Source organism: Hakea prostrata, chromosome 9, assembly GCF_041222555.1.
Source record: "Hakea prostrata isolate BN-2017 chromosome 9, UWA_Hpros_2, whole genome shotgun sequence".
NCBI lineage: Eukaryota > Viridiplantae > Streptophyta > Magnoliopsida > Proteales > Proteaceae > Hakea > Hakea prostrata.
Window position 1 is genome coordinate 2,272,405 of NC_142608.1, and position 15,429 is coordinate 2,287,833.

The 15,429-nt window shown below is 38.9% G+C and overlaps 1 protein-coding gene across 3 annotated transcripts; it reads right to left on the reverse strand.

The window, feature by feature from the left end:
- Positions 1-2,131: 2,131 nt before the first annotated feature.
- Positions 2,132-13,503, reverse strand: LOC149004002 (OBERON-like protein). Of its 3 annotated transcripts, none has more exons than XM_089168038.1 (3): positions 13,282-13,503; positions 11,548-12,716; positions 2,132-3,059 (listed from the first exon to the last, which is right to left on the reverse strand). In XM_089168038.1, exons 2-3 carry the CDS (start codon positions 12,686-12,688, stop codon positions 2,431-2,433), a joined length of 1,770 nt encoding a protein of 589 aa, XP_089024164.1. In that variant the 5' UTR covers positions 12,689-12,716; positions 13,282-13,503; the 3' UTR covers positions 2,132-2,430. The 3 variants fall into 3 exon arrangements, with proteins under 3 accessions (XP_089024164.1, XP_089024165.1, XP_089024166.1); XM_089168039.1 differs by having other exon boundaries at positions 11,548-12,746; XM_089168040.1 differs by having other exon boundaries at positions 11,548-12,658; positions 13,282-13,501.
- Positions 13,504-15,429: the final 1,926 nt, after the last annotated feature.

Consider the following 15,429-nt stretch of genomic DNA (forward strand, 5'->3'; position numbering starts at 1 on the left):
CAAAGTACCCAATCACAGAAAAAAGGAATATCAGTTTGTAAATTTGAAAGTATATAGAGGTTTGACATTTCAATTTTGATTCCTTGTTGTATAAGCAGAGGTGTAGTTAGCTTCTTCATAATATGAAAGATTTTGTATTGGAATGTTATTACTGTTCTTATATTCTCCCTCACTGACCACTGGAACTAATTATAAGAGTTAAGACCTACGTGAGACCCTTTAAAAGTTCTACCTTTGATTCATTTTATTAGTATTCAAAGATAAACCCTTTACTTTTAGGGAACAGCTTACGGCTTTGACAATAGTCTTTCCATTTACCGGGGGAAAAAAGACAATGGTCTTCCCCACTATAATTTAATTGAGATTGTGTATTCTAGGAGCTGATACACTTGGTGTAACAATGGATTGGGTCAAACTCAAACTTGGAAATGACTTAATAGATGTTTTTATAAAATCCCTCATGGAGTGGTGCCTTCTTCAATTCCTTAGTAAGTCATCTTAATAGAATTTATACTAATTGTGTGGTGAAAAAAATGTGAGAGAAGCATAGGCTTCTGTCCTAACAAATAAACTCAAAAAGTAATATGACGTTCCATGAAAAATAATTTATTACTCATTTCTTCATGTATCACTGTCATAAATATGTATTCCCTCTACTATCTTCTTTCCTCTTTGAGAGTCTAAAATAGATATCTCCTTATTCGTCAAAAGCTACATACAGTAGTTTATGAACTGAAATTGCTTCAATCATGCGCATTTTCTATATCAAGCGAGATTTCCAAATCTGACAAAGATTTCAATTCGACGGACCCAAGCAAGTTACACTTGTGAAGTTTTCTATTTTTCTGGTTCGACATCTAAAAACAGCCTGAAAAATCCTACTCCTTCCACAAGACACGCTACCCTTTGTTTTTCTAAGAGACACAGAATGCATGTCACTCTATCGAAAGAGGGACTTCGATTTTAAAATTGAGGAAAAGGAGTGGTGAGGTCCATGGCTTGGAGCCAAGGAGGCCATGACACATGATAGTACGGTAGTACAAGACCTGGTCCGAGAATCTGAGTCTGGAGAGTGGAGACAACGAGAGTGACAGAAGCATTGAAGAGAGCAACCAATGAAGAACACCATGACAGCTTGTCTTATTATTACGACAGAACCCTTTTCCAAAAGTCGCCAAGTTTGATGTGATATTCTGATGTGATGTGAGATGATGGGACGGCGATGGTGACTTCTGTGGTTTGACACTTCTCCTATTAGATCATGATCATCAATCAATAGAGTCATTAGTTAGTGGCTCAGCGAGCCAGGACTCAGTTATTTCAGAGCATCTGCCACTCCCAGTTACCAGTTCCCAGTCCCAGTTCCCACTCACACAAAGTCACAAACAACAAACAAACACTTCGTTTTCCGTGAACTGAAATCTCCATTCTCCTTTCTCCCCCTGATTTCACTTCTCTTCTGGATAATGCTCTGTTTTTCTGTTATACCGTGTGCTTATGTGATTCTCCTGCGTTGTCTACCGAATCCCAAGTCTCTACTCGGCCGTTATGATGATACCAGTATATACCAGAATGCCTGACTGATAAAGTGAGGGTGGGCTGGGGCGTTTATGCTGTTTATGTAATTTTAGATGGAACCAGTACATGCATGATCATGCATGAAAACTTCAATCTTTGAGGGTATTAATGTGAGGTTAAGAGAGGATCATACAGGTTTCTGGGGGCTCTGGATCAGATTCTATTCTGCTTTCTCGTTTCCTGTGTCACTACTCAGATACACCCCCACCATGTCCACTGATTTTTCTGTCAATAAACCAACAGATAATTGTCACTAAGGGCATGTTCGGGATTCCAGGAGCCAACTTTTAGGTAACAAAGGAACAGAGCAGATGAAAAATTTTCGGTTTGGAGTCACTGTTTCTGGTATCATAAGAATGAAGATGTTTTATATTTTTCTGTTTCCTTTGCTTTTTGGGGGTTGGGGGAGGGGGCGCTGAGGGTGTGGTCTGGGTGTAGGAGGGATTTCAACCGACTTCTTGTTCATGGTAGAATGGTAACATTAAGCCCATCAGGTGCTGGCCGCAAACCAAAATGAACCACATGCACAGGCACGGGGTTCGCCTTTGTCATAAGATTCATAATGCTTTATCCTGTAAGTAGGTTGTTAGGTATTCATTGCATGTAAACACAAGAGAATACAAATATTAAAGGGAGGGAGAGAAAGAGAGGAGAAGAAGGGGGTGGGGAAGCAACATTGCACAACAAATACCATGGTGTGCATATACAGACAGGTACAAGGGAATGTACATAAAGACTAGCTCCACTACTTAGGTTTTGCAACAGAAATTGGTTAAATGGGTTCAAAGACATAAATAACAGCAGTACTTCTAGAAGAACATCTAGAAGAAAATAAAAGAATAGCAGAGAGTACTAGTTTTGCTCACCAAGAGAGTGGTCGCTTGGTTGGCCATCTGCCTTTGGTGACACATTGTACACATTCTTAAGCATGTGCTGGATCTTGCAGAGCATCAGCATCTGTGAAGGGTCACCACTACCACCATTATTCTGTGATGCCCGCGAACTCTCCTGAAGCTTCATCTTCTCAAAGAGATACTGCTTTTCAGCCTCCGCTTCATTCAAACGTTGTTTCAGATACCTGCTAACATACTCCTCTTCTGCCTTCTCAGACTTTGCAAGGGCAATCCTCTGAAGCCTCTCAGCTTCTCGCCTTGCTTCACTGGCCTTTAGCTGAAACATGTCGGCCTCAGCCTGCTTCAACCTCACTATATTCTCCAGCTCATCAATCTGCTGCTTCTTACGTTGCCTCTCCATCTTTAGTTCTGCCACTTCTCTTGCTTTGTCCTCAAGTTCCCTGTTACAAGCGTCTAGAGCCAGACGGGCCTTTTTGAACATCCGGAGCTTATCCTCAGCCACTATTTCCATCTTTCTTATGGCTTCCTGAACCACTTCTGCAATTCTATTGCATGCCTCCTGTGGAGCAATCAGATGTCCCCCTCCTTCCTCAGATTCAAGATTCTTTGTTGGGTCCACCTCAATCTCTGCAGGAGGATGAAAGAGAAGTCAGAGAAATACAAAACAATAAAGCAAATAAACACTAATTTATTCAATTGCAAAGAACTGAAATGTATAGAGCACCACCCGGGAAAAACTAACTGAGCTCCAAATACAAAAACTAGCTTTGCAGTCCCCCAAAGAGGCTCAGATTGCAAAATCAAGAAAATACCATGACAGCATAATAAAAGTAAAGACCAGTGCATACGATCTTAAAAATCTTGCATAGGAAAGTGAAAACAGGAATACAGAATGGTTCAAATTCAGGGAAGGTTGAGAATAGCCCTACCTGAAACATTTCTAAGATTTAGAGCAGCTTGAAATCATTAACCAACACCGGGCAGTGTTCAGTTCTTTGGGAGAGTGGATGGATAAGAGGAAGCAAGTGAAAATCAGACAACTGCTACAAGAAAAGTGGGTTATTTGTACGCTACATTTATGAAACTCAACTATATTCCCTTCCCTCTCCACACCCACCCTGCACCCCCAATCGCCCCCTAAAAAAACAGAAAAAAGAAAAGAAAAAAGAGTCGACCTCTTACAGAGTTCTTACCACATACCAAAAAATGAAAAAAAGAAAACTGCTTACAAAGTTCCAACATAAACGTTGAAATTTGAAGTTTCCAGGGGAATGTTCACCTCACTGTCCTTTCTCAAAGGTCAATTCTTATCTGCATGGAATGAGAGATCTCTGGCGAGACCCTCGAAAGGCAATTAACTTGACTGGGATCTCAGTCCACCCAACCTATTTAAGTTCCCTATCTCAAGTGAGATAGGTCGAGATCTGGTCCTGTTTTGCCTCCTCTTGCCTCCCAACTCGCCTACAGCTTCCCAAGTTCATTTTTGCCAGATTTTTTGCCTCCTCTTGCCGACAACTATTCATGGGCCCAATCCCAAACTGCCAAGGAAATCCCATGTTTGTTAGGGGGAAGGTCATCAGCAACAGAATGTGAAGCATGAGCCATACCCAAGACTTCTGTTATGAACTTATGACGGTTGTATTATCATATTCTTGAGAATTGAGACTGTGATGTTCTATTGTACTCGTATGGATGGAATTCTATTGCTATTTAAGTTATTTGATGTATTTTATCACTTGTTTTTCATTTATATATCCCAATGGTTTTATATTTCATGTTTTATAACCTTGCATGTTCATTCTTGAAGCATTTCGGTTTCAAACTTTGGGTCAAATTAAAACTCATAATTAGGGTTGTTTTTTTAGAAATCTAAGGCCAACAGTGTGTTCAAAAGATCTAAAATAAGCTAACTACCAACTTTCAGCCCATCCTAACCATTAAAGCCCCCCTAGATGGGCCCTTGAGTTCACTCGAGTTGGCTAGGAAAAAATACCAGATCGAGAGTGAGATCTCGCTTTTTCTCAAGGACGAGATTGCCCTCGTGAGCAAGATCTGATACCATGCTCATCCGTTTCAGGCACGAGATCATAGAATGGTTAAGCACAATCAACGTCTGGGAAAAGGGAACTGATTTTTCCTGTGCAAATCAGTCAATTCCATTCAAAAGAATCACAAATTGAGAACCTAAGCTGAATGATAGCCCAAAATTAGTTTCCAAGAGGCTGAGATATTAGGGAATACCGAGTGTTCTGCAGAAGGAAAAATAGACAAGAAAGGAGGCAATTTCAAAGATTTCAAACAAAAGCAGAGGTTGATACTCATATACCACAACTTTCTGTGCAACAATAGCAGTTACAGCAGCAAAGGTTGAAGTGAAATCATACAAAAGAGAAATAAAACAAAAAGGGAGAAAAAGGTAGTGACAGATACACATAATCTTTCTTGTATGGTCCCATCTTTTTCTCTCTGACCTCTTTAGTGGATGTTCATCCTCCTGACACTCCCCATATGGCTAGAAGCAATCACTACAAAAATATGCAGATAGAGAGCCTCAATAAATTTAAAGAGAGACTGCTCTTATGTCTTGTTCTCACCTATTCCTCACAATACAAGCTGGCTAAGAACAAGCAACTACACATTATTATTATTTATTTACTTTTTTTTTTTTTTTTTTTGGGGGGGGGGGGGGGGGGGGGTTTGTTGGGGTTGGTACTAGAGGAGAGGATGCTCCCCACTCTGACCATAGGCTATGTTGTCACCAAAATAATCAAAATCCTCATTGAGCCAAGCCTAACATATGAGGCCCACAGCATGCTTAACCAATCCCCACAACCAACAGTAGTCAAATCAATGCAACGCAGGTCTAGAAAATGAGCTCAACACCAGAAAAATAACAACTATGTTCCACCACAGCAGTTACCAAAACTGTATGGACCTGATATTCCTACCAAATAGAAGTAGGGAGGATGAAACCTGAAATTCTCAGCTCAAACTGATTGATGGATGTAGTGATATCAATAAGACATGAGAACAGAAACTAATACTCAAAATCATTAACTTTAAGAATAAAACAGAACCAGCCAGCAGAACAGCTCCAGGTTTGAATCAAGTTAAAAAGGATGTTGAGGGAAATATGAACCCCCAAAATGAGCCAATTCCAGTGGCTAGTTGCAGAGTAATTGAAACCTGAAGTTGCAGCAAAATTTGGGTAGAATGACTGAATCACCAAGGCAGCTCTCCTATAGGTAGTGTGCAACAGCAGCAGGCTGCGATGGTGATAAAGAGTTGATTCAGACCTAAAAAAGAGTTGTTGCAGCATTTTGTTGCAGTCTTACAGAAGCAGCAGCAGAGGAGATCGACTGAATAGCAAAGAACATAGAAAAGGTAAATTGGAAGAGGGGCTCTCTGATGCAGAATTAAAGACATATTTAAGGAAGAAAAAGCCCATTGGGTTAGGCCCATCAAAAGCCTAAAGCTATCACCTGAATCAGCCCATGGCTTTCATGTGCTAAGACTGTTTTAGTGGGCTAAAGTTAGCCCACATATGTTAAACTTCATAGTCTAGATCTAAGCCCAAGTCTAATTTTTGAAAAGTCAATAAAAGGGGTTATGGTTTAAAAATTAAAAAAAAAAACTCATTATCAAAGGAGTTTTCCTTGGTCAAAGAGTTAGGTAGTAGAGTTATTAATAGGTAGGTGGTGTTAGCTAGTAGTTGGATGTTACAATTAATGTTTATGTCTCTTTAGAATGCTATATAAAGAGACTTATGTAAGAGGTGAAGACACAACTCATGAATTGAAATCAAATTGCTTTGTTAGCATTACTTCTATATGGAGACTCTCTGTGCTTGATCAAGGTAGGTTGGTGTTCGATCCAATCGATCCACCTTGCGGTGTAAAGCCCAAGTGTTACATTGTTATTTTCAATTTCTTCATCATAGTTCTGCCCCTGTTTTAAAGATCTATTCAAGCCATATTGTTACTCTATTATCCTTATAAAACCACTTTAGTTTCACCAAGGCTAATAACAGGCGTGGCACCAGCTTTTCTTGGCAGACCACTACATAAGCCGCCATCCGTCCAGGATAAGCCGGCAACGCAACCCTCTTTCACATCTAAACTCTGTTTCATCTTAAGTCCATCAAATTTGAACTTGATTCCCTGTGAAAGGTCCTATTTGGCTACTGTTTTGATCAATCAAATACAATACTACATTACTCTCCCAACATCTTATATTCTATCAGGAAAACAAAATGCCAAACAGCACACTTTTGTTCATCAATAAAACCGTGGGGAGGCTCTAAGGAGCTATTTACATTATATAGGCAGCTATGCTTGCCTAGAAAGTGTGACAAGATTATGATCAAACTAAAAAGAGACAATTTGAAAATAGAAACTAATGTGTACTAAGGTTGCTTGATACCACAGATAACAATAAGAATAATTCTAAAAATAAAAATTAAGTCTTCTAGAAGCTCCACAGCTGACTTCCTTAACTGTTTGTAACTCATGCTCCAATATTCTGATCAACCAGCTGCTGGGACAAGAAGAAAAAGCCAAAATTGCCCCCACATTTGGTTTTGAGAGACCCAAAGAAATCCCAACCCATGTGGACTGGACCAGCTTAAAGCTATGTGGCTCTATGGCACTGCAGCCTGGTCCATGGATTGGTGTCATGGACCACACAGATGTTCTTATGGCTAATGTATTGCCTCGCACAGAACCTATCCACATCATAAAATAGACCAAGCAAAATAGGCAGGTTCAGGAGGACTACAAAACCTGGTCCGGACATGCCCACATATGAATCAAATCTATCAGGAATTTCTACCTTTTATTTGCTTCGCTAGCTCATTCAAAGAACATAGAAAGGGGCTGTATAAAGTCGCCCATCTTATCTCACTTGACCATATCAAGTGCTGCAGTTCAACCAGCTAACCAGACGGTAGAACCAAAATGGATGTCTTTTAAATGACAGACCAAACTGATAAAACAACAATTGAATAACTTAACAAACTTAGCAAACAAATGCTAGAACATAATTGGCTACAAGAAAAGTTGATCTAATTAGCAAAACAATAGCGCACAATAGAATCATAGATCAGGTGATGCTGGAAATAGACCAAATGAAATGATTTTCCCCCAACAACACTCAAGGTAATTGTAAAACTAAGTCTACAGTTTTCAGATCTTGCTCAGACCTAATCTTAAATCTAGTATTCAGACTAAAAGGATTCAAGATATTTGAAAATCCAGACTTAACTGAGGAAAACACAAAGCATAAGCCATTGGATATCAATGATGCAACAGGAGAGGGATGATGGTAACGATAAAAAACGAGAAGATTGTAAAAAGAAAAAACCCCACCCCACCCCCCCACCCCCGAAAAAAGAAGGAAATATCTTTGAGGAGAGAAAGTGGAGAGCACAGTTGTTAAGGCGTCGCCTAGGCGTCCGGGCGCCTTCGGAGTGCCTCAAATCGGTGTCGCCTTATTTTCAGGCAAACTTAGCAAGCAACCGCCTTGGGGTATGAGGTGTCACCTCAAGTACCTCAGACGCTTTATACCCCAAGGCGTCCGCTTTTTTTTTTCCCTTTAAAATCACATGAAAGATGCCAAATCGAAGGCATATATTGAATCTCATTAGATTCTGATTGTAAAGTATCTATTGGTTGAACCTATATGCATATTTATAATGACACTACATGTGATCAAATGCTAAAATAAAAAATAAAAATAAAAACAAAATCGAAAGAGAATAAGTTCTTGACTCAAGTCTCACAATCTCACTCACTCTCACTCTAATCCCTAATTTCTTTCTCTCTTCTTCTCTTCCATTCCCACGACGACACTCCGGCAGCAGTGGCCATCGACAGGCGACTTCTTCTCTTCTTTTCTTCCCACGATGACATTTCGCAAGCAGTGGCTAGCAACAAGCGATCTCTTCCTTTCTTCCCGCGACAACACTCTGACAAGTGCAGCGACAGACGATGAGCAGCAGCAAGTAAGTTCTTCTACTTCCTCCGGCTTCTTTCTTCTTCTTTTTCCTTTTCTTTTTTTATATTCTAAATAGGTTTGTACAAACCATTTGCAGCGTCGATGGTCTGAACTTAAAGTGGCTCTCCGGTGAAGAGAATAACGTCCCTCGAACCATCTCAAGTTGCAGCGCAGTCCTATAGTTGCTTCTACTCTCCAGTGACTTCTTCTTTTTCCTTTTTTTTTTTTTCTTTCTTCTAAAAAATTCTGGTACAAAACTGTTGCAGCGGCAGCAGCGCCAGTAGTTTAAAATTGCAGCGGCAGTGCGACACTCCGAATAACATCACTCAAACCATCTCAAGTTGCAGTGGCACTCCAGTAGGTGCTTCCTCTCTCTGGCGACTTCATTTTCCTTCTTTTTTTCCCCTAAAAAATTGATAGACCCCTTGTCTCAAGAGTCTATACTGGCAAGCATGGCAAGAGAGCCACAAGATCTAATGCACAGCAGCCACGAATGGAAGGAAACCATTGTGTGATACGGACTGCCTTATAGAATGGATTTGGGGTGATTCTACTACCTTATAGGAATGGATTTGGGGTGATTCTATTGAGGGATATTGTAGGTAAGTATTTACTATTAATAATGGGAAGGGAGCGTAAGATGAAGGAAGCTTTTGAGTATCTAGGGAAATAAGGGTGGGGGCTATTGCTCTCGGGTAGCTGTAGGTACACCTACTGATGGTAGTGTGCTTTGTTTCTGATTCAGTACTCAATAGAGATTGATTCTTACTATTACTTCCCTGCGTCGATCCACCATTGGTGAGCTACTGCATTCAAGGGCTTAACAAAATCTGTTTGTTCACCGTCTTCTCAAACGACGGGCGACGGTATGTCTCGTTTTCTTCTTCTTGTTCTTCTTGTTCTTCTCAAACTCTGTTCTGTTATCTATTTTCTGTAACTCAAAATATTGCCATTGGTTTCTGCATTTGATAAGGCAGCAATACAATTCAAGGTTGCCAACGACTAACTGAGCCATGAATACATACTTCCTTCCCTGAGATTCATTTCTGTTCTAATTCCGGCCATTTATGTTAAACTTCCCCTATTTCAGTATTTCCCCATGATTTATTTAGGACCTACTTTGTGTGGTTTGTAGTATGTTGGATGACTTGAGGTACGCTAATATTAGTTTTTTATTATATAAGATATGATAGATTTATAATGAATTAGAGTGTATGAGATGTACACTAAAATTTTCACTTAAAACGCCTCAAAAGCGCTTCGGAGGGCGCCTCGTCAACTCATTGCCTCCACTAGCTTAAGCCTCACATCACCTCGTCACCGTGACAACTATGGTGGAGAGGCACATGCAAGGGAAACTTTCAGGAAAAGCTAGAATCCAATTGATATTTTCATCAACAAACTAGACAACAAAATCCCAGGAAAACAAGTTATCCATCTATAAGCACTATGCATAGCTAACTTATCCTCCAAGTAAGTAAATTACTAACCAATATTTTTTACTAACCTACACTATATTTGTAAACAAATACTAAACCTGTATCCTTGATATGGGACCAGAAACGAAGTATTTAATAACATTCTAATTACCATGAACCCCTTCCCTTTATACCTGAGTTTTGGGCTTATGTTTTAATACATTACACTTAAAATGACCATAAACTAAAGCCCTAAACCAATCTTTTACAAACCAGGCCTATTTTGAAACTGGGGACTGCATTGAGAGGTAGATTTAATTAGGAAATGTTTATAAACATAAGTGATCTACAAATTAACTTCAACAAACTTATTGGACATAAACTTATTCATCCAAAAGGAAAAAACTTATAGGACATAAAATTTTCAGACGCCAGTAAAACTAGCGATGCAGAACAAAATTAAGGTGAGTATAAGCACCCAAGTCACAACAAGAAATTTGTCTGGATTTAAGCATAATATCATGATTTAACTTACAATAGACTAAACAATAGACCAAAGTTTTCCAATCCTTACTTCCTAGCAGAACCCATTCTAACTTTAACCATTCTGTTATTATTTCTTTCTTCTTCTTTCTTTCTTTCTTTCTTTTTTTTTTCTTCTTCTTTTTTTTTTTTTTTTTTTTTTTTTGGGGGGGGGGGGGGGGGGGGGGGGGGGGGGGGGGGGGGGATTAAAGGATTCTGATATTACACCGCCAATTATAATAGAAAAATTATAAAATTCAAACTGAAAACAGTTATGAGATCACACTGCCATTAAATAGGAGTTGATCCATTTCAATCAAATAAATATTGGGTCAGACCATTTTTGGTACATGATCAACATTTAAGGCAAACAAATTTCCTTTTTATGAAGAGAACTTCTAAGTTATAACGATCACTCCTGACAATAACAATACAACAAACAATTATATACAGTACTAAACTGAAATTCCAACCATTACTTGACATCACTGTATTCAAATCATCAAGTTCCCAAACCATATCACTTCATCATCGCATCCTCTATTGTTGGTCAGGTCTTCCACGCTAACTGGATTAATAACTCCAATTCCTATCATGGATCATATACATATTCATCTTTGCAAACGACTCTGGATGCTGAACCACATCTTCAAGTTCATGATGCATTGTAGCTACTAAGCTTGTACCTTTAACACAACTCACGCGAGTACCAACAACTCTAATAAATAAACATACAAAAATGAGGGTAGGGGAATGAAACATTCTAATTAAAATAGTGATTCTGACCAGCTGTATGCAGCATAGTCAAAACCTGAGACATCATCACCAGGAAATTGAATTGCTTTGAATAAAAGATACATGAAAATACTCTTTTATGAGGTATGAGGAGACAATCCCTTTAGCAAAACTGTAGAAGCACACAAGATTCTAAAGGCATATATTTCCCTGCCAGGAAAATAATAACTCCAAATTTGAGGAGGGCTTAGCTAATTTTGTCATTCTAGATATGGCAACATCGAAATCCTCTAAGAACAAAATGGCAATATAATATTCAAGATAGTTTCTCAATCTCAAGGATCATTATTTCTCTTAACTTGCTTCGGACTACATTGATGAGAGAATGAGCTATAAGAAGCACAGGAGAAGAGTTTATGTGCAGAGCCAGAATAGAAAAGATGTACCTTGGAAAAAAAGCAACATTACTTTGCAGGCTGCTGACTCCGGAACTCCATTTCTCATCTTGTCCATGAGATCCTCACATTTCCAGAAAAGCTGCCTTCCTTTGGTATCCTCACTTCCACGGAAAATCCTACTAACGTAATCAAGTTCCCTCATCAAAGATTCACGACCCCAGACCCGTGCACAATGTTGGAACACATCTTTGACCCACCCCAATAACTCAGATGTCTTGTTGCAAGCTCGGCACTTGAAAAGCATCTCAGCAGGCCCAGTTCCATTCTTAACACATGAGCCCATACCAATTTGTCCATCACGAATTGCACAATCAGTGTGAGTCCAATGAGAACATAAATCGCAACCAATCCAACGGCATGTGTTCACCTCAAAATCAAACTTGTTGCAAATAGTGCACATGCAAAGATTGCAGAAACCATTTCTATTGCTGCATATTTCACAGGTACAATCTTCTGCAGGAAGTTGACTTTGACATGCAATGTTTCTGCACCTCTTGTACAAAAAAACCTCAATAAGAGAAGTCTGTGACAGACTGATATTTGGATGCAGAAATGCCTGAATTCCTGTTTTTATTGCAACAAGAATTTCTAGTTGTACTCGATGTGTTCTAATGAGGGACTTAGCTGTCAAATCAGTCCTACCCTGAACAAGCTTTTGCAAAGACAAAAATCCCTCCCTGTGCTGAGAACCACCAGTTCCTTCAAGAATTACACGAATATCGCTCTTAAGCTCTTCTAGGAGTTCGTCAGGCAACAGAAGCATTCGATCATGGATCACTTCAACTCTTTCTTTAGCTATATCATGAAGAGACATCTTGTCTGAACTAGAGACTCGTCGAATGACTGACTGTTCAAGGCAATCATTCTCTCCTTCTTTCTCCTTCTGAAGCTTTCTCCCCATAATGTTATCACTCAAAGGCCAGGTTTCACGTGAACTGGCACTCTCTGAGGGGGATTCATGGATCTGCTCTGAGTTTGACCCAGGTTCTTGCAGATCAGGAGATCCACATGCATCTGACGACACTAGAGATAGGGATGTTTGCAAACCTCCAGAACGTGGCTGCTGACGTGGAGGTAGCATTTTTGAAGGAGACTGATGCTGAAAGTTGGCACCAGAAGATGTTCCCATTAAACACACATCTCGCTTAAATCAGTAACTGTGACAGAAGTTTACCCCGTGACCAATTCTGATTCATAATCATTAATTGTTTTAAATCTATAGAAAATGCATGTTTTGCTAATTCAAAATCACAATCCATTAAAGAAATAGCAGAGCACCAACACAAAGGCTAAGTTCAAGAATAATTTTTCCCTCTTTTTTTACTTATTTATTTTTTTAGGGGGAGTGTTGGTTTGGCTACGCGGATGGACTGTTTTCAATTCTCCATAGTGAAGGAAATAAAGTTCAACAAGCTCCATTCAGTCCAACCCACGAAGCATAAACATGAAAGCAGCATAGTCACAACAAAAGGAAAATGAGATCTTCATGGTCAGGTCCAAATAAACTAAATGTAAATACCAACTCCAAATTCTACAGTAGTTTACAAAACCACAACCAAAGCAGGAGGCTTCAAAACTAACAGTATATTTCAAATGATAACAAGTAACAAGTCTCCATCACAATCAATCACAAAATTGGAAACTCTAAAGTCAATGATTTCCTTTCTGCAGTGAAAACAAACAGAAAAATAAGAGCTGAAGATCAATTACTCAACTACTCACCGCGAATTCTCAACAATTACAGGTTTACAAATCGATCGAAGTAGCAGCAACGATGAAACTGAACTCCAGTGAAGGGAAATAGAGGGAGAATCGATTTTTAACTTCCCTCTTTCCCCTTCACACAAGAGGATATCTCCGACCTCCCAAACCCTAGTCCACCTCGATCATGAACATGACTGAAAGAAAACCGGGAAAACGGCCAGACAGAATCAACCCGGTGTTTTATAGAAGGAAGACAAAAACAATTTAATTGACCGTAGCGGCCGGTCGACCACCGGGTTGACTACTTGACCAGCCAACCGCAGGGTTATCCTTAGCCGCTGGACCCCTAAGGTTTGGTTCAGATCACTTTTATCCAGAAAAAATTCTCCAGAAAAAATTCTCCTTTGCATATGGCTCCGCTGAGAATTATAAAAATGACTAATTAAGGACAAATCATAATTTTGAATACCAAAATACCCTTATGGTGCAATGGTCAAGATTGTATAATATATCCCATTTCGATCTAACAGGTTTGTTAAAAAGACAAATTATAATTACAATTATAATTTTATTATTTCATATTCAAGGGTCTAGAGAATTCAAATTTACAAAACCTATACCCTTTGAAACTCAATAAATCCCATTCCCATTAAAGAAAGCATGAAAGGGACAAATTTGGGTTTTGATATGCTCCTTCTCCTGCTGCTAGTTTTGTCGTCATCCAATTCCTCTGTTTTTAGTTTGTTGTAACCAAAGGAATGCCCAGTCAGAGGAAATCAGATTATAAAACGCATAAATCTCCATAACAAGTGCTCCGATGAACAAAACGTAGACTAAGGTTTTGCCCACGTGCCGGTAGTGATGGTCGTCACCCAACACGAAGACGATGAACAGGGTGATTATGAATGGTAACTTGATGCAACGTAGAACAAGCCCTTCACGGGAATAAATCAAGGGAGCTTTTGAGTAAAGTAAATCATAGACGAACCCAGGTTTGGCCTCAATCATTTTGAAAATTGTTCTTGGTGATTTATTTTGGAATAATTCTTTGGTTACCTTCCAATCATCCGCATTTAAGATGAGATATGCAAAGAGAACGCTTGAATGTATCAAATAAATTTTTAGCTTCAACCAAGATTTATTCTTCTGAGAGGTCAGATTCATTGTGTTACTTGGATCCTTCGTTTCAATTGGGGTTTTGAACCATCCCCAATCTCTTACCAGGAGAAGGAGCAGATCAAAACCCTAATTTGTCCCTCTCATGGGACAAATTATTGCGAATGGGATTTATTGAGTTTCAAAGGGTATAGGTTTTGTAAATTTGAATTCTTTAGACCCTTTGAATATAAAATACTAAAATTATAATTATAATTAAAATTTATTCATTTAACATAAAACGTTAGATTGAAATGGGATATATGGTACAATCTTGACCATTGCGCCATAAGGGTATTTTGTCTTCAAATTTATGATTTGTCCTTAATTAGTCATTTCTAAAAACCTCAGGGAGCCATATGCAAAGGATAACTTTTTTTTGGACTAAAAGTAACCTGAACCAAACCTTAGGGGGTCCAAATGAAAATTACCCTAGTTTTTATATTGAAGGGTGAAAACTATCATACATACTAGAAAGAGCATCAAATCCGTGATCTTTTCATTAAGTCCTACATCATTACCAACTGGACAACTCTTCAACGAAGACTTGTCAGCCTATTTCGTTATTGGGATCATGAAACTCGTGACTTTGAAAGCAAATTCCTTGAGAGTTGGAATGCTCCTCAAGTTAAGTCTGAGGATTGACACATATATCCCAATATTATTTTCGTTTGTGTTTGAAACTATGTCGACTTGTTTGTGTGTGAACCGACAAACAATTTGTTTCATTTTTCATCTCCAAGCACTCACCTCGCATGACATTCATCTTAGACTTCCTTCGATTTTTAGTAGATTTGTCAAAAAAAGTTTCAAATACATTACGGATGGAATCCAAAGTAAATTGTTTAGCCGAAAAGAGAATCTATTATCACAAGCTATAAAAGGAAGTGTTAAGGAACCAACAATCATTTATAGTTATGCCAAAGTAAGTGATATGGGCTGTTGAATAACCCACAGTCTTGTGGCACAACTCTTGAAAATAAAATATTTGTATATTCTATTTTTTTTGGA

Excerpts from the sequence above, each read along its gene's own strand:
- LOC149004002 (XM_089168038.1), bottom strand. The coding sequence starts at position 12,688 with ATGGGAACATCTTCTGGTGCCAACTTTCAGCATCAGTCTCCTTCAAAA. Across the intron at positions 3,060-11,547 it reads AATGTTGCTTTTTTTCCAAG|AGATTGAGGTGGACCCAACA; the intron begins GTACATCTTTTC and ends ATCCTCCTGCAG.